The sequence below is a fragment of the Kwoniella dejecticola genome, chromosome 5, assembly GCF_000512565.2.
Source record: "Kwoniella dejecticola CBS 10117 chromosome 5, complete sequence".
In the NCBI taxonomy this organism is placed as follows: Eukaryota; Fungi; Basidiomycota; class Tremellomycetes; order Tremellales; family Cryptococcaceae; genus Kwoniella; species Kwoniella dejecticola.
Genome location: NC_089305.1, coordinates 1,511,995 through 1,529,986, shown reverse-complemented (window position 1 = coordinate 1,529,986; position 17,992 = coordinate 1,511,995). Strand labels below are relative to the sequence as shown.

Sequence of the window (17,992 nt, the reverse complement as noted above, 5' to 3'; positions counted from 1 at the left end):
TCAGACCGCCGAACGCGAGGTCGTAAGGACGTGTTGAGCATGTCCGAGTTCACACCTTTAGAGTACGATGACGGGCCATTGGTTTGGGTGAGTCCAAGACAATCCGCATCAGAGCTTTACTTCATCCATCATCCATGTCACCCGTCTCAACGCAATTGAGTGGATGTCCTTTTTCCGCTGGTAAAGACATCGTTGTGCCTGGTATGCTAAGCTCAGCTGGTCATTGATGTCGTGTATTTCTCGCTCAGGTCGATTGTGAGATGACCGGACTGGATTTCCTCAATGATCGAATCATCGAGATTGCAGTGATCATCACCAACGGAAAGCTGGAACCTGTCGACGAAGGGGTTGAGTATATCATCAATACTCCCAAAGAAGTCTTGGATAGGTGAGTCGGCTTTCTTCAACGGCTGATGAGTCCAGATAAGTCATATCGTTGTGATACCGTACTCCCACACTGTCAAAACTGGCAACTTAATCCGCTTATGCTGGAATTTACGAGCTTATGCTATCAACGAGCTGACGAGATGTCCCCCTTGTGAATATGAAATCTAGTATGAACGAATGGTGCATCAACCAACACGGTAAATCAGGCTTGACACAAGCGTGCCTCGACTCTCCCTTATCGTACGATCAAGTGACTCAAAAGGTGTTGGAGTACATACAGAAGTGGATACCGGAAAAAGGGGCTGGGGTGTTAGCTGGAAGTACGGTCCATGCGGATATGAGGTGAGCTAGGATGGTTTTAGGCAGCCTAGCCTATACCACCTTTCCCACATAGCTGGACACGGTTTCACCTACGCACTAGCTCAATTGCGCGCAGACACTACTTCCTACTACGACCAACGAAACTCTTAGCTGACGAGATGAGTGCCTTGCACCGTCGACTAGATTTATGATGATTGGCATGCCGGAGGTAATGAAGCATCTTTCATACAGGATAGTTGGTGAGTCGAATCAACGGCACCGAGACACAATTCTGTCGGAACGAAGGGGCGACCGATGTGGAATACTGATTGGACAGTCACATGGACGCAGACGTAAGCTCGATCAAAGAGATTTGTAAGAGGTGGTATCCCTCGGCCAGACAAAAGGATAAAGCTAGACGAACAGCAGAATCATCTCATCGGTACGTGACATCTCCCCTTCGGTAGGGCATCGCAATGCTCCCAGAAAGATGGTTGATAAAATATGGGATGGACAGTGCATTGGACGATATCAAAGCCTCCATCGCAGAATTGAAGTTTTACCGAGAGACAATCTTCATCCCTGTCGAGAAAAGGGATGGAAGGGGCACGACGCCTGAGAATGAGAGGGAGGGGAAGACTGCTATTTAAGTAGTCGTGCTGTGCGGCTATCATGGTATTTTGTTCAAGTTCAAAGATAGTTGATGAGCGGGGGAATATATGCCTTCGCTACATACTGCGATCTATCTCTAGGCGATGCTGTTTCTATCTTTTCCAATGGCTCGCTCATCCGTTTCCGTGTATTCAAAAGACGACCGACGAAGATTGTAACAGGTCGTATCTTCGTCGCAATACATACAGGTTCAAACAAAGGTACACTTGCAATGCTGCGGATGGAGACAAGTATGCATGTCCTAAACAAACGACTTGAACACCACCACTGCGTCTACATACTCTTCGGTCCCATTTGGCCCAGTCTTGAGCCTACCAGCGTTCGGTACTTCCCCTACCCTCTGGAATCCAAGTTGATCCCAGATAGCCAGTGACGCGCCATTATCTATCAGATCGAGGTCAAGGAAATAATGTCAGCCTTCTCTGCTTCTCATTGTTTTCCCTACTGAACGGAATGCAAGCGAAGCAGAGCATCGGGAGAGAGACGTTGAATGGGAGAAGCCAGAAAGTAAAGAAAAGAGAGAACCCAGCTCAGACTTACTCTTGTATACCAAGTTGAATACACTACCTCTATATCCCAGCTCAGGGGCGTATTGGAGATACGACCTTCCTAAGTTCAAGCCAATTTTTCGACCTCGCTGAGTGGGCGGGACCAAGAATCCACCATTCTACGTGTGGTCATAAAAATCAATATTGCGGGTGCGGCGAAAGTCAAATAAAACATTGGAGGGGAGGCTTACACAGTTCTGTTGTATGGTATGATGAAGGAGCAATTGACCATATCAGCTCGACTCTCACTCTCAGTTCAGTCAAGGTTCAAGGATGAATGGCTCACATGACTACTTCGTCCAGGATAATTCGGTTTTCTAGAATATCACACCGACGATGTTGATCAGGATCAATTTTCCTCTTATTTTGTTATCCGACTGCGGGGTGGATCATCAGTGATTTGACCCGTACTCACATATAGTAACATCCACCCAAAGCATCTTCCAGTACTTTGCCCACTAACGCTTCGCCCAACGTCCGCTTGATCTCCTCCGAAGAAGACTGGACTACTCCGACGATCGTTGTGGATCCGAAGAAATACGTCGTGAACCCCTCGAAGGATATGGGACCTTCTTGGGGATATGTCTTTCCTCCTGTGCGGTAGCATTTTTTAATCAGTATCAGCCTCAACGCAATTGTGAGGGTAGTACGCCTGGCCGTATGAGATGGAGATCACCGGCTTCGCAAGACCATGTGGGATCTGTCTGATGTGATGGTGATGGATGTTGAGATAGCTAGCTCACCTTCCAATTCCTCCGCAAATACCTTATACAGATACTGAATCACCTCCTCAGGCGCATCGGCTCCTGTTATAGGGTACGTAACCAAGCTCAACCCGTCGACCGGAAGTGGGTATGATCGGATTCCCAGGGGTCCTTTGGATTCGGGAGCTGCGATTGCACCGTAGGCTGACATGTTGGTTTTATTGATGTGTTTTTTCGTGTTGTTGCCTTGCGCTGTGGTTTCTTTCCTTTGCTTTTGCTTTTGCCTATGGGTCAGTATGTGCGGATCTGCGATATTCTCTATAATCTTCACAATTCCTGTTGCTGTTGTAGTGGATGTATCGACGTATCAGCAAAACAAATAAAAAGAAATCATTTATATACTCGTACCATTCACCTTACTCGCCGGGAATCAACTGGAAGATACCCACTACGTAATTTAGTTGGCCGCGGCCATCCATTCGTACGTACGTACGTACACGGATGACCTCGTTTTCGGTTAAGCTCCTTGAACAGTAGTATTCGTAGTGTGCGCCGTTAGGTATTTGGCGATGGCTTGATGAGACACGAATTATCTGTATGGAGACGGTTTCGGTACGATACAATCTGAGAATGAGGACTCTAGAGCCGAAGCCGACATTGATGTTGGACATGAAAGTGCATGATGAGAAAGTGATTTTAAACTATGTATGACCCGAGAAAAGATAAAACTCTATGATTGCTTTGTGATTGACCTGTCCCTGTATCTGTATCTGTATCTGTATCTGTATCTGCATCTGCATCTGCAGGTGCAGCAGAAGTACCAGATACTTCGTATAACATATTCCGATGACCCGATGAAAGATCTCTTCCCATTCCCGCTCATACGGGAGCCCCTTCTTCCTCCAATCTTTCATCTTGTCTGATCTGATGAGTCCCAATTTTTATCCTCTTTGTACCTCTTCTTCAAGAGGGACTACGGCTCGACTTTACCCTTTTTCTCTTGGGCTATCTTCCGGATTAACCCAGAGATGAATTCGCCATCGGCCTGGAGAGTATATCAACACAAGATCAGCTGGATGCTTTCTACTCAAGGCGTTAATATATCACAGAATCATCTGGCCAACATGGAGGAACACGGCGTGGAACCCATTGATCAGAAAGAAAAATACGCACAGGAATATTCGTGCTGTGGAATCCCTGTATCGCACCTACACCCCATCCATCGTCTTTCAACCACTTATCTTTCGTGAACACGTGATCGCCGTGAATCGCATAGTAGTCGTGTCTCATCAGTTCCGCTATTGTCGCGTAGTCCTGATAGTTGATCGGACAAGCTGTCAGCAGACGAAACTTCCCAGCGAATGATCTATAAAACAGCAGGGTCTTGCGTCTTCGCGGTCAACGCGATTGAGGGAGGTTTGAGCATCTCAACTCACTCTTGCGAACCCATTCGGATACATGAACTAGCGAAAGGTCAGCCGCCATCCGTAATAGATCTCATACTGAGAGGATCGACCCAACTCACTTCTAGGACCGCACTTCCAGGTCTCATCCATAAAGCATGCGACAGTCCATTCCCGTGTACTCCCATGATGATCTACGGCGCATTGATCGTGATGTCAGCTTGCGATCTGCCTGCCACCTTGAACAGACATCTACTCGAAATCAAGTGAGATCCCGTCATGAGGAGACTTACATCAGCTTTAAGCGCCAAGCAGAACTAGTTCATAAGCAGTATCAGTCATCAGCATTTGCCTACTTTTTTAGTGTCTCGTGATGGATTGTGACATGATTGGGGAGAGTGGGGCAAAGACGTAAAGACCAAGAAACCCGTCTTGGCAACTTCGTAATTCCACTCACCTGATCGACCCTACTCAGAGTCTCCATCTGCGCATCCACCCATTCAATCACACCCTCCTCTTCTAGCGCAATCATCTCGTCCTCCAGATCCTCCGCATCTTCCAGTATCAGTCTTCTGCCCGTCAATTGCCTGTTGATGTACAGCACAACAGGTACATCCGATTTCTTCCGGTAGACTGAACACCCTTTAGTCTGGACGAGCTGCTTCATCGATCCTCTGAGGGGTTCCATCCAGTCCAAAGGTGAGTTGAGGTATAGCAGATCGGCGGTCATCTTGTTGAATCGCCATGGATCTATTCCTTTGGCGTGGGCTGCCCATCGCTACGAATGAAGCAATAGATAGAACAGATCAGCATTGTTCCGAGAATCAAGAGTCAAAGTCATGATTTCGATCGCTCTCGAATCAGACCAAGCCAAGTCAAGTTCAGAACGAGGAACTCCTCAATGAATCGAACATGAGATGCTCACATCGGTTATGGTGATCTTATCAAACAGGAAGGTCATCCCTGATTTCGCCCGGTCCTCCCATAATGAAGCGTCCTCAATCGCTGTGTTGGGCATGACGGACTGCTGGAACCATGATGTGAGGCCTAGCGTAGAAGTTGGCATAGTAAGTACGTGAAAAGCTTTACTCGCCGGAATCGTCATGCAAGCTGAATACAAATAACTCACCAGCTCGATCACGCTACAATTGACAATCAATGATATTCAGCGTTTACCCATCTACACGACATCTAGATGGAAGTTGAGGTATCACTGGGACTCACCCAATCATCAGGGGTAGTCCTATACATCAACCGCCTGGGCAAGTCGGTCTCTCCGGCAGTGGTCAATACCCTCCAAGCACCTAAGAATACCTCGCCGATGACTGATCAACCCGATTGGATTTGCATAGCATTTTCAGAGTCAGCTAAGACAAGGCGATACCAAATCTTAGGTACCCAAATACGTACAATGGAAATAGTGTTTCAGAAAAGATACCGATTTCAAGCCTTTTTGATCATTGAAGAACATCTGTGTGTGCAGGACAGGGTATCAGCTATGCTAAGACATTTCTTCGATTTCGCCTCGTCCTCCATTCTGCGAAAACAACCAGCATCGTTACCGTGGACACAGTCCTTACTTCGCTTCACCACCCTCCTGCCCATCTCGTTCGGATCCTCCGGCATCTTCAGTCCCCGAGATCACACATATTCCTCGTTCAATTCCAAGATCAAATCCAGGATCGGTCTTTGCTTCTTCAATGCAGCAGAAGGCACTCACAGAAATACCATCCTTCCTAATTGCCACCCCTCCAAACCCACTCAAATCATCTTGACCCAGAACCATCACTCGCCATCTATCCAACCCGGCAGGCGGGTACTTGTTGTCGTCCGTCGGATGCGCAGACATGATATGCGTCACGTCGGGCATTGAGGACGGATTCGAAGTGAGCGCTATGAAAGTGCCGTTGCATAGGTACAGATTCTTGAAGTAGTCTATGTACACACACACAGAGACGAGGAATTATGATCAGCGCCTCATTCGTCCTACTGCAGTTTGTGAGGATGGCCAGGACTGCGATTGAGACCAATAGGATGATACAAGTGACGAAGAGGAAGAGGAAGAAAAAGACGCAGACGGAAACTGGAATGGAGATGACTCACTAAATCCAGCTACCCCTTTAACAAACTCCGTCTCTGGTATATGCGCTTCGTCGAACCGTATGAATGCATTGGAATCTACGTTGCCTGAATTCCCTCCGTTCTGCAGTCAAATCGAGCACAGAGATTTCTGTCAGCATGATCTGCCTTCGCTTCACTTTGATTCCATGTCAGCGGTAACTAATCGGTGGTCTGCTTTCTATCTACCTATTCACCTCGAGCTCAAGATGACTGTGGAACCAAGAGCTATGTATTGATTTGTGGAGCAAGACGGTGAACGATCTAGACTCACATTCACATCTAAAATTGATCCAGAATTCGCTGTTGAAGGCCACAACCCAAACCCGCCTTTACTTCTCGAGCTTGTGCTTGTACTCGAGCCAAATCCAGCTCCAGCTCCGGATCCCGTTCCGGAGATATGCCAGAACGCAAACACTCCCAAAGTGATTACCGCTCCCAGGACATACCTGTTCCCTCGCTTCGTTGACATCCTAATGGAATTCTTGACCAGCGTGAAACTCCTTTTGAAGTCCCTTTCTGTCGGTGTACTTGTGCCGGATCCGGAATCGGGGTTACTCAGTGGTCGAGTGCGAGAGAGTTCGGTGTTGGCCGAGCTGGAGGATGAGGACGAGAGATCGAATGGAGTGGAGAAAGATGGAGTCCGTCTTGATCTGTTGGTATTACCGGTATTACTGCTTTCACGTGGATGCGTATTCGGTTTGAGAGTATTGTTATAATCGTCGATGATGGGTGAAGACTGACTCTTGGATGATACCTTACGACTGATTGTCGAGCTGTCGGTATGATTGGTATAATCTATGTTGGTATTGGTATTGATATGGTGATAAGTATTTGATGGGTAGGAAGACATGGACATCTAATTATTATAATCACACGGATTTGATATTCTTGTAAACAGCTGGGTTGGGTCGGAAAATAAAGTTAACGCGCCGGATCAATCTTAGTGGTAACGCGGGAGTATCCTTATCCTGCGAGTTGCGACTGTAAGGCTATGAAAGCCTGACCACCACCAAGTCGTCGTATGAGTCAATGACTAGCAGGCGATCTGGGGCAAGTATGATACTTGTGCTCAGCCGTCTACCAGCGGAGAATCAGATGCCAAGCGGATAAGTGATAGGGCAAGGGAGCCAAAGGAGATGCGGTTTGTCACCCTTAAAGGACGATCAAGTTGATGTTGACGTTGATATTGATATTGATGGTAACTTACTTGACAAAAGTCAATGCGCAAAATGCACAGACGATGGTGACACGGTCGTATACACCTGCAGGTAGGCTACTACTAGCCACACGATTGCATGATACACCTATACCCACATTCACACCCACACTTACTCTGAGAGCACGTCCCGAGTAAGTTAGTTGAATAACGTAAGAAATTGGACCAAGCTGGTTGCAAGTTACGTTGATGTTTTGCCTAACGCGTCCAGCGTGTCGCTTTGGTGGGTGGATCAACTTGAGCCGTACCCTGAGCCCTGTTGTTCCGTTAATACACCTGACGCATGTGGTAGACACGCGAATACAAGTTGACCTGAAAACCAGAAGATGCCACATCCGAATATCGCCGTTCAATCTGTCTATCATCTCGCGTGCTTCGTTCAGCTCGTTATATGGAGTGCTCCGGCCTGGCTCGGATGATAGCTGCAGACGAGGAGTGTGAGAATCCATTGATGATGGTATTTCAATCTTGATATCTTTGTTGGGACACTCTACTCTAGCAAAAGCACAAAACGACAAAATGGCGGCTCAAGGTGAAGGTTCTGTCAGGCCTGGTCGAGGTATATCAGGGGACAAGGTGAGTTGATATCTTTACTCTGCCCTTTGCTTTCCACCTTCTCCCTTCTGCCTTTCATTTGCTACGTCCAATATCTGTCCGACATCCGTGTGAGGAGGATACGAGAAACGCATAAGCATAAATATTTAGAACATCAGCTGAGCATTGTTCTTTTCAATCTATGCAGCTCCCAATATACCCAACCTCAGAGTCGAACCCGTTAATCACCCTCGTGGAAAAACCTAATCCGCTCGTACCGTACATCGCCCAAACTCGAGAGGCCGTCACCGGTGTATTGGGCGATGCTAGAGGGTATTTACAATCTGGAGTGGGAAGTTGGATCGGGTTTGAAAGGAGAGTAGAGAGTGAGTGTATTGTAGTTTGACTGTCCTGTGTCTTGTGTATAATGCTTAATCTTCCGCTGACATTCTCACTCATCCACCTCACTTCACCTCACTTCACTTCACTTCACTTCACTTGGCCTCACTCTAACTGACTTCACTTAATCTCAATTACGTCGATGTATTCTACTGTATGGTACCATCATATCTTACGCCACTGCAGAAGAAGTAAAATCCATACTACCTCCCGACGAACCCCTCAACCCCGGTTTAATCTACATCCTGGTCTCTGGACTTTCCGGCTCCGTCTTGACCCGTACTCGGTCCTTACCTATCCGATTCCTCGCTCCTCCCTTATTCACTCTCGCCGCATTCCCCTATTTCCTACCTAAGACATCTTCTAACATCCGAAAATACCTGAGCGATATCGAGGACAAGAACTTCCCCGAATTTGCCGCGCGACACGACCGGTTCGTCTCTACCGGACTAGCCCATACTCAGATGACGATTGATCGTATAAAAGATTACGGGAGCGATGTCAAGTCGTACACTGCCAAAGGTCTGGATAGTCTCGAAAAGAATACCGGATTACAATTTAATCAAAACTTGAACACGCATTCTCAAACCCATACACCAAGAGCGACACAGACAAGCCGAGTCCAAGAGGAGTTATCGAAAGCTGCCCCGGCACAGTATGAGAGAGTGGGATATGTGGTAGAGCAGAAACCGGTAGCGGAGGTCGTCGTCCCTGTGACGCCGAAAGAGGAGAAGAAGTTGGTGTAGGGGAATAGAGGGTAGATTGGTAGACGCAGGTTCAAGCAAGGGATAATTCCGCCATAAAACCATGCTAGAATTACAGCGCGCACTGCTTAGTGCAGTTGCCCACTCTTCACAATGAAAGGAATGGCATAGAATGCACACATGCAAAATTATGATACATATTTCGTGATATGACAATGCACATAAATGGATTTGAGTCTTCCTTGAAGTATTGGGTCACGCGAATATGAATAAAGTGCGTTTTTCCTCTGATCTCAATCTCAATGACAATTTCCATCCTACACAGGAAGAATATGGCATCCCAATGAACCCCTCCCACCCCACCCAGTTCTAGGTATCAGACTCAACGTTATCCTCTCTTCGCCTCCGCCTCGAAGCACCAACAAGCGCAGCGATTCCTATGCAATCACCATCAGCTCAAGCTGCTTGCCTCCTCTTCCTTAGTCGATTGATGGCACACGTGAGATTGCACTCACGCCTTCGGATCTGGATACCACAGTACCTATAGCCTGTATTCCACCTTGAGAAGTATGTGTGACGCCCGCGAAATCATATATCATATCGTTTGTTTGGAGTCCCTATCAAACAAGATGTGTCAGCTTGGACCCATCCCGAGTTGATCAAGATTTCGGAACTTCGGAGCTGGGAGACTGGTAACGATACATATTTGGAACTAAAAGGAAGACGATCCACGGCACGAGCCGCATTTTGACTTACAGCTTGCGAAGCTGGACTGGAGGCAGCTACTGTATTAACCCTCGCTATTGGTTTTTCGGGCCACTCGGGTGTAGTCGAAACACCATTTATCTGGTTCGGATCTGTCGATGATGCCGTCGACGAGGAATTTCCATTCGGTAAGATATTGGACGAGTCTGAGTCTGAGGATGAGTTTGATGGTATGCTGAATGCGTTTTGTAGTGCAGTAGCCAACAAGTCCGACACGGTCTGTCGGTCGTTCTGTAAGCGGACTAAAGAAGATCGAGCATGTCGAATTGCGTACTGTGATCGCGGGATCGAGGTGCATGTGCGTCAGCTGTCTGCGGCATTTGCTATGGTGGAACCCGTTCTTATGATGCATTTGTTGTGTCCGGTAGATTTGGCAAGCTTACGATATCTATATCGCCTCTGGGGTATCCTTCATTATCCACAAGCTGGGTCTGCAGCGTAGCTCCATGCTACAGTGTTGGTCATCAGCTCAGTGTCAGTTGACTGAATGCTAAGGCGAAGGAGAAAGTGTATCTGGAGTCTTATAGTTGGGCACGAATGGAAGGAGGAAGATGGACGTCGGGAGACATACGGAATTCAATACATCTTTCAAATCTTCCTATCGCACCACCCATCAAATCAGCTACATGTCTGATGAGCGTTGACTTGCAACTGATGAGTTAGGGGTGAGAGGCACTGACAATCTCTTTCTCTATATCGTCTTTCCTCTGCATCAACGCCCGAGCGTATTCGCGAGGTTCACCTTCGTACGCCTCTGGATGGGGTAAAGGGAGACCTGCGGTGGAGGTATCTCGGTTTTGGGACGATGAAGCCCCAGCGGGAGGAGGCCAAACGAGCTCTTGCATCTTTGTTTGCCTTCAAAATGACTTCGAGGTGGAGTGTATGTGTCTGAAGTTCCGAGATTGCCTTCGTGCTACTCTGTGTTGCTTTGTTGTTGAGAGATTGCTTGAGACTTGGTGGATATGGCTTGATCAGCGTATAGGCTAGACCATATCTCTGGCTTGGAGATCTCAGGCACGGTGAGTGCACGTGGCGTCAATATGGAATAAAAGTGATGACGTTCTCAGATCGAGGTTGAATTCCAGATAAATAAAGATGGCCTTTTCAAAGTCGAAATGTCAGAATAGGTGTTCTCCAGTGACCTGCAGCTACAATATATCCTTTCATCGAAATACATGCTCACGAGGTTGTTACGAGTAGCAAGATCACCAACATCCATCCCACTCTTTGCATCGAGCCCAGCCCGACCGTCAACCTATAGAATACATCGCGCAATGTCGACCTGTCTCCCATTCACGAAATACCGAAAAGAAGCGGAGGTAGCTATCTTGTCGGTGCTCCGAGCATGCTACTTGTGCGTACGGTCCGGCCTAGGGCGCTTTTGTTCCAACTATTTAGATGTACTGTATGATGGAGCTAACGATTGCGATTGATTTTCATGTCCACGTAGGACAAAGAATGTACAAGATACTTTGGTCAACCAAGATACGCTGATCAAGAAGGACAAATCCCCCGTGACAGGTGAGCCCGAATCCAAGGAACTCTGCTTGGCCAGTACTGCAAGGTTTTACTGATACAATGTATTGTGTTGTGCCATTGTGCCATAGTTGCCGACCTCTCAGCTCAATCTTTAATCTCGTTGCATCTGCTCGACCATTTCCCCCAAGATCCAATTATAGGCGAAGAGGACACTTCCGAATTGCAAGCTAATGCCTCGCTTCGAGAACGAGTTATCAAGCTTGTCAATGAGGGCTTCGAGCGTGAAGAAGGCTGGGGTAAAGGAAAGACCTTCACCGAGGACGAGTGGGTCTCGTTTCCCCTTTTCCTACTGGCTCAGTCTGAGTCAATGGCAGTACTGATGCAAGCGGATTAGGGTGTTGAAGGCTATCGATGCTGGATCTGCGGAGGGCGGTGACAAAGGTCGATTCTGGACTATAGTGAGCGATCCACTTTCGTGTACGATTCTCTCGAACAGGTCCAATCTTACTGATTGTTGGTACGGTGCGCATCAGGATCCAGGCAAGTATCTCAAAGCACCGAAAAACCAGGAAGATACTGGTATTTTGCGAAGCTAACCCCCATCTTTCCGTGATGACCTATAGTTGACGGAACATCAGGATTCATCCGACATCAACAATACGCAGTCTGTCTCGCACTGATCATAGACGGTCAAGTCGAGCTGGGTGTGATCGGTTGTCCGAATCTGGGTCCGGAACCAGCCAAGATCGGGGAAGAGATCATACCAAACGGGAAAGGTGTATTGATGATTGCCGTTAAAGGCGAGGGCAGTTATTCTGTAAGTCAAATCAAGTCAAGTCGAGTCAAGCTTCCAGATATTCTACACTCGTGATCGACATACCACCCATCAGTCTGAATTCTGTTTCGTTTCCAACGATGCTCAATTCCCACGTATCACGATTGAATCGTCAAAATTTGAGAGATGTCTTGCTAACCTGCCTTTTCCATTTTGACGGATTTAGCGCCCATTGACATCAGAATCATATACCAAACTCACCTTACCGTCCACCCCACCACCCGAGAACCCTCTAACATTCCTCGAGTCGGTCGAGTCGGGCCATTCGGCTCACTCTATCCAAGCTCGGATCGGAGAACTGCTCGATGTTAAGAGACCTAGTCTGAGAATGGACAGTCAGGCCAAGTACGCTTGTTTGGGTCGAGGTGAAGGTGGTGTATAGTAAGTCTTTCTAGCTTTCTAAATTGCAGTCAGCCCCACTTGCGCCCAGGTCCGGGTTTGTTTTTGCTGCATCATCGAATCGCGGAGAGATCTCATTTCTCAGTATCATTTTCATCCTACCTGTGAAGAGAAGACCATACTTGACCATAAAGAAAGAACAATCCTCATGCTAAATGTCCAATGCTCTGATAGCCTTCGAATCCCCACAAAATACGTCGGCGGTAAAGAATACAACGAGAAGATATGGGATCACGCCTCTGGCTCGTTGCTGATTGCTGAATCGGGAGGTATTTGCACGGACATGTTTGGCAAGCCGCTGGACTTTGGTGTTGGGCGCACGTTGAATGGGAACGAAGGGATAGTAGCTGCCGGTAAAGATATCCACGCGAAGGCTGTCGAGGCCGTCAAGAAGGCGGTTGAGGAAGTGGGCTCCAAGTAAAGGTCAAGGAAAATTTGGAGCAGAGCAAGTGTCATACAATAATAAACACACTGCGAGCAATGTAAATCGTATACGACACATGGCATTCATGATGCGTGAGATGCGTGAGATTCTTACAAGGGGGAATGCAATCCTGAGCTAGCGTATTTACATCATATTTTACGAGTACCGGTTGGAAAATCCGGATGCTAAAAACTTAAGTGAGGTGAAGTTGAAAAGTGAAGTAATCTCATTATGAGACTTCCTGCTTCTTGCGTGTGCCCTCCTCATCCATCCACGCCTCACGCAAAACTCACGCCTCGCCCGAAATATCAAACAATATACCCCTCTCTACCCCAAATCTGAACCTACCTCCTACCCTCGTACTCACCGCTCCCGTCGAGGTATCTATCATCCTGACTGCGCATTCGTATATGCCGGTCTCGCTCCTGCCTTCCTTCTGTAATTGCCTTTTGGCGTTGAGCTGCTGTTGCAAGACATCAGAAAGAATCGTCTCTGCTGGGTATTGTAGACCGCGTTGGACTCTTCCGTTGAATGTGATTTGCATTGTCAGTCCCCAATGTGGGGTCGAACTTGACGGGGAGACGGAGTTGGGCAGGGTCGGGTTCGAATATGGGGATGGATAGGGATGCGGGAGATGCGAATGGAAGAATGAGGAGGATTCTTTGGAAGGCTTCGTCGGTGAGAACAGAGTCGAGGTTGGCCGAATGAATTATCAGCTCAGATTCCGGCAGATCATTGTAACAAATCACAGACTGACATGGTGAAGTATCGTAATTTACGTACTGCACGAAGGGTGAGAGGAGAGATAAGGAAACGAAAAGAAAAGGAGTAAACAGAAAAACACGGAGACAAGACATGGCAAGACAGACTAGCTCCTGAACAAGTCAAGTGGTGTTCACTCACTCTCAACCCCTGATTGGTCATGACCACCACACTGCCCACCTCCCTTCTTATCCAATCTATACAGTCCATCACATGCCTCAAACCCACTTCGTCCGCGCCGACGATCTTCCTTCCGCCGTATGACGACAACGCGGATTTATTGACGTTGTAACCTCTTTGTTCTTCGATCCATCGCGTAGGATAATACGCATCTCCAATACCTTCAATGATCAGCAGATCCATTGCTCCCCCTCTGTCTCCCTTTAGTACCCTCTCTCCACCTTGATCTTTCCCTGAGCCTGTCCTCGTAGCTGCTGCTTGATCGTTATCTGGTGCTGCTGCTTGTTCCGAGGACGTTGAGGCGTTTCCTCTCGGTAAATTCGAAATACCATCCAATATTCTCTTCAGTACCAGAGCCAGATCTTTCCACCTCGACTTGACCCTATATACCGTCAATCTTGCCAGCGACTCTTGAGTGATTCGATCGAGCATCTTCTGGGCTATCGCAGGTGATATACCCAGTACATGATTCCTTATTGACATTCTCAGATTCCGTATGATCCTTGACAAATTATGTGAACGAGGAATAATCATTGTTGCTTGTAGTTCCTTCCCACCCAAGGGGGTTGATAGGAAGTCTGGGATGTGGGATGAGAGGATGGTGGTGAATACCAAATGGGTGATGAAGGTTGTTTTTCCTATTTGGCGAGGATACAAAGATGCGGTATCGCTCATATTAGCATGAGAACCTCAATTGATATTGATTGAATTCCTGAGAGCTTTTCTGCTCCTGACGATAAGTAGGAATGGACTTACCACTCCCACTCCCACCCACACACTCGATCAAGTCACCTCGCATCATTGTTGACTGTCCCGGATGGGGACGGCCGGCAAGTATGAGTTCGTCGAGCGGTCGAAGGTATGTGGGACCAGGTGGGAAGGCTGCGAGATTTCAACGGACATCAATGAAGTTCGACTCATCCCCTTTGGTCGATGAGCTCTATCGACCGGAGTGATGTAAGCGGGAAGAGGCAAATAAGGATAGGAGAGATGATGGGCGGACATACTATTATATCGAACCAACATCGCCAGCTGTTTCAAACGATCAAGGAATCAGCGTTGATGAGCATTACTGACACAACGAATTGCTCCCTTCCGTACGCAGCGCATGCACATTGTATTACCTTGTATCAACTCAACACTCACATCTGCTGCCGTACCGCATTCGATCTCGCCCAAAAGGCGCTCGGTATCGTTGCTCATTCTGTCCAGATACAAACTCGAAGATTACTGCCGGCGGATCGAATCTTGAGTTCCAATACTCGCGTTGCTACTTGCTGCGTCGGGCGCTGCTCTTTCTATGCACTATGATTGAGGGTATGCAGAGAGCCCAAGAGTCGCAGTGGAAGCAGCATGTCAAAGCGATAGAATAATGTTGTATCATGATAGAAGTCGACTATGAAGAGAAGAAGAAGAAGGAAGAGGGGAGATGGTGGATTGGTTATCCGAGTGGACATCTCAAGTGGAGGCGAAGTGATTCATTGCGTTTGGTCAATCCACAAAGTCACACCACAAAGCATTGCTCATTCACATATACCATGCAATGCATCGAACAAAAGAATTCCACGCATATATATGCTGGATGGTCAATCAGGATAAGCAACATCCGGGATGAAAAGGCAGATATCACAGAAGTTCACTTGATATGACATGATCTACACAAGCCCTACCCCTTTCACTACCTCATCCGCCTTCCTACCCTTCCCTCTCGCTCTGATCAAGCCCAACATCCGCGCCTCTTCCACAAACCTGATGAAGATGGCATGCAGTCGAGCCTCATTCTCTTCGTCCAGACCTGACCTTTGCTCGTCTGCCTCCGCCTCCGCAATACCCTCACTTTTCCGTGCATCATCCGCTACTGAGGTCGAAACTCCGTCGTCCTTGGTCGCTTCCAGCCGATCCGTCTCGTTCTTAGAATCATCCATCATCCCGCTAAAGCCATCCAGCCAGTCCCACAGATTGACTGACTTCCCAGCATTCTTCCAAAGCTCGAATAATGTTTTCAACTCCGTCAATTCCTCGCCTCTGGAGGAACCACTGTACTTCTCCACATTCTCTTCGCCTGGTCCTGCAGGGTCGTCTGCGGTCCCAGTACGCTTCCTCTTACTTGCCCGAGGTGTGTCTTTAGGCTGGGTGCGTTTATCAGCGGACGTGTCTGGTGTCGGAGACGACGAGCGCCCGTTCGGCTTCTGAGCTTCTGTGCCAGCCCCGATTGATATGTAATCTTCCGGATTTGAAAGGGCATGCAGTATTGACGTCCTCGGTGCGGGATGCAATACCTATAGCAATATGTAAGCTGATGAGTCTGTGAAGGCACGCAGATCCAAGTCAGCTTACCGATGACAAGTCTTTGTTCGTGTCTATTTGGAACAGCTCCTGTCCCGGTAAATCCAGCTTACTGTCATGTTCCAGCCTGGCATTTATCAAAGCTTGCACCTTCTTTAGCTGGGATGGGTCTGGACTCGCAGCAATCCGAGACAAAGCAGAGTTTGTTGAATGGTGGAGTAAAAGCCACTGCCAGAGTACCAATACCAATATATCGGTTAGTCTATCAAATATCTCAGTTGAGAGGAAGCACAGAGCGCACCTTTATAGCTTTTAATACCAACGCCGGCCCCCCACCTGATCTAGCCTCTTCCGAGCGGAGCTCATCTATCAGATCCTCCGATAGTCGCAAAGGAGCATCATTGCTTGCCTGAAGATGGAAGGGAGCATGATTTCTCCATCAGCCTTGCTGAGCTGCCTGTGTTGGCAACACCGGTTGCACTAGACTGCTAGCTGACTTACCCGTAATATCGCTTCCACACCGGTATTCTTCTTCGACGTATTTGTGGGAAGTATCGAGAGTGCTATCGAGCTTAATTCTATTGGTGTCCACGACGACAAGAAGTGGGTGATGGACGGCACTGAAAGTAATAATCGGATCGGTAAGGCGGGATGGAGTCTAAGCAGCAGTCGCATTATTCATATTAGTCTGAGATGCATCTGAGGGGGTAAAGTGGGGCTTGCGACTTACGAAAGGATATACATCAGTTCTCCCATTGCCGCGGCAGGCAACATCTGCGCATCCTGTATATATACCAACAACGCCGATTCTGCGGTCCATCAGCTTTCTCGGATATTGAAAAGAGACTTATCGAGGGGGAAGCTCACTGTTCTTCTTTGACGTATACCATATTTCCAGCTCTTCTATACCCGTCCTCCCACTTTTATTATTCCAAGCAACAGCTGACTCTTCTACGAAGCCCATCGAGATAGATCTCATAGCTGAGCTGATATCGTTTATATCTCTCCCCTGTATCGTACATACTGTTCCCAGAGTATGCAGTTCTGGTACGATAGATGCCGAGATGGAGGTATCTGTGTATAACGAATCCGAGATCAGCGCATACTCCTCGACGTCCTTATATATGATGCACGTTGCGCCTAGAAAGATGATGATGAACGACAGCTCACTTTGTAGGAGACCAACTTCTAATCGATATATAGGATTTTTGAACTTCAACAGAGACTTAGACATAGCCGACAATGTTGACGAGCTATTTGAGCATCTATCGAGCCAATCTTGGATATCGTCCATCTGCTCTGATGCCTTCTGAATAGCGTAGTCCTAACAGCGAATGTGTTTTAGTACCCCTCCCCCACCCATGATCTTTCTCAAGGAGTTGTAGCTGAAGCGAAAGCTGAGCACGAGGTTACGCACGATATAAGCACCCTCGTAATGTTGATATGCAGCATCGTAGAACCTTTCCAGCGGTCTTCGGGGAGGTCTAGATGGACCTGCTTCGCTCTCGCTTTCCGTATCTACATTGCATTCGTGAGCTCAAGCTTGTTGGTATAGATGTATATGCATATAGTGAGAGCTGGACATTGCACACTGACCAGGTTGAAAAGGTATCACGAAGACGCCCTGGAAAGAGAGTAGTTCAGCTATATGAGGTCTCGCATTCCTGAGCGTGGGATCGATAGTCTGGACTTACCTTGCTTAGGGATTGATATTTGTCCTCTTCCATCCCGTCACCTTCGGACGCTGATTCTGTCTTGTCTCGTACGGACTTGTTGGAAGGCGATGTAAGTCTTCAATGACGACCGTTGAAATCATAAAATCAAAGCAATTTACCAGTACTCGAGTAACGCGTTCGAGAGATTAATCCTTCGCG

At 47.7% G+C, this 17,992-nt stretch overlaps 8 protein-coding genes across 8 annotated transcripts; 3 read left to right on the top strand and 5 right to left on the bottom strand.

The window, feature by feature from the left end:
• Positions 1 to 39: 39 nt before the first annotated feature.
• Positions 40 to 1,337, top strand: I303_104666 (uncharacterized protein; the record flags this gene model as incomplete). The annotated part of the gene is made up of 6 exons (XM_018407657.2): positions 40 to 87; positions 249 to 388; positions 556 to 729; positions 892 to 947; positions 1,039 to 1,129; positions 1,205 to 1,337. The coding sequence occupies 6 exons, from the start codon at positions 40 to 42 to the stop codon at positions 1,335 to 1,337; spliced, it is 642 nt and encodes a 213-aa protein (XP_018262868.2).
• A 263-nt stretch (positions 1,338 to 1,600) lies between these two features.
• Positions 1,601 to 2,822, bottom strand: I303_104665 (uncharacterized protein; the record flags this gene model as incomplete). The annotated part of the gene is made up of 5 exons (XM_018407658.1): positions 1,601 to 1,743; positions 1,900 to 2,026; positions 2,194 to 2,224; positions 2,323 to 2,500; positions 2,651 to 2,822. The coding sequence occupies 5 exons, from the start codon at positions 2,820 to 2,822 to the stop codon at positions 1,601 to 1,603; spliced, it is 651 nt and encodes a 216-aa protein (XP_018262869.1).
• Positions 2,823 to 3,584: 762 nt separating this feature from the next.
• I303_104664 (uncharacterized protein) lies at positions 3,585 to 6,985 on the bottom strand (the record flags this gene model as incomplete). Its single annotated transcript, XM_018407659.2, has 13 exons — positions 3,585 to 3,656; positions 3,785 to 3,925; positions 4,048 to 4,074; positions 4,137 to 4,208; positions 4,308 to 4,331; positions 4,472 to 4,792; positions 4,940 to 5,061; positions 5,144 to 5,156; positions 5,239 to 5,339; positions 5,425 to 5,485; positions 5,735 to 5,949; positions 6,118 to 6,217; positions 6,407 to 6,985. 13 exons carry the CDS (start codon positions 6,983 to 6,985, stop codon positions 3,585 to 3,587), a joined length of 1,848 nt encoding a protein of 615 aa, XP_018262870.2.
• Positions 6,986 to 7,870: 885 nt separating this feature from the next.
• I303_104663 (uncharacterized protein) lies at positions 7,871 to 9,030 on the top strand (the record flags this gene model as incomplete). The annotated part of the gene is made up of 3 exons (XM_018407661.1): positions 7,871 to 7,927; positions 8,094 to 8,271; positions 8,471 to 9,030. 3 exons carry the CDS (start codon positions 7,871 to 7,873, stop codon positions 9,028 to 9,030), a joined length of 795 nt encoding a protein of 264 aa, XP_018262872.1.
• A 275-nt stretch (positions 9,031 to 9,305) lies between these two features.
• I303_104662 (uncharacterized protein) lies at positions 9,306 to 10,598 on the bottom strand (the record flags this gene model as incomplete). Its single annotated transcript, XM_018407662.1, has 6 exons — positions 9,306 to 9,425; positions 9,504 to 9,605; positions 9,745 to 10,026; positions 10,137 to 10,202; positions 10,325 to 10,351; positions 10,434 to 10,598. The coding sequence occupies 6 exons, from the start codon at positions 10,596 to 10,598 to the stop codon at positions 9,306 to 9,308; spliced, it is 762 nt and encodes a 253-aa protein (XP_018262873.1).
• Positions 10,599 to 11,027: 429 nt separating this feature from the next.
• Positions 11,028 to 12,887, top strand: I303_104661 (3'(2'),5'-bisphosphate nucleotidase; the record flags this gene model as incomplete). The annotated part of the gene is made up of 7 exons (XM_018407663.1): positions 11,028 to 11,107; positions 11,204 to 11,274; positions 11,361 to 11,556; positions 11,627 to 11,709; positions 11,856 to 12,049; positions 12,234 to 12,448; positions 12,641 to 12,887. The coding sequence occupies 7 exons, from the start codon at positions 11,028 to 11,030 to the stop codon at positions 12,885 to 12,887; spliced, it is 1,086 nt and encodes a 361-aa protein (XP_018262874.1).
• A 292-nt stretch (positions 12,888 to 13,179) lies between these two features.
• I303_104660 (uncharacterized protein) lies at positions 13,180 to 15,035 on the bottom strand (the record flags this gene model as incomplete). The annotated part of the gene is made up of 5 exons (XM_065969000.1): positions 13,180 to 13,560; positions 13,794 to 14,470; positions 14,589 to 14,714; positions 14,840 to 14,864; positions 14,979 to 15,035. 5 exons carry the CDS (start codon positions 15,033 to 15,035, stop codon positions 13,180 to 13,182), a joined length of 1,266 nt encoding a protein of 421 aa, XP_065825072.1.
• Positions 15,036 to 15,487: 452 nt separating this feature from the next.
• On the bottom strand, positions 15,488 to 17,845 carry I303_104659 (uncharacterized protein; the record flags this gene model as incomplete). Its single annotated transcript, XM_018407665.1, has 10 exons — positions 15,488 to 16,111; positions 16,170 to 16,346; positions 16,420 to 16,527; positions 16,620 to 16,776; positions 16,849 to 16,927; positions 16,986 to 17,192; positions 17,289 to 17,442; positions 17,536 to 17,636; positions 17,715 to 17,742; positions 17,813 to 17,845. 10 exons carry the CDS (start codon positions 17,843 to 17,845, stop codon positions 15,488 to 15,490), a joined length of 1,668 nt encoding a protein of 555 aa, XP_018262876.1.
• Positions 17,846 to 17,992: the final 147 nt, after the last annotated feature.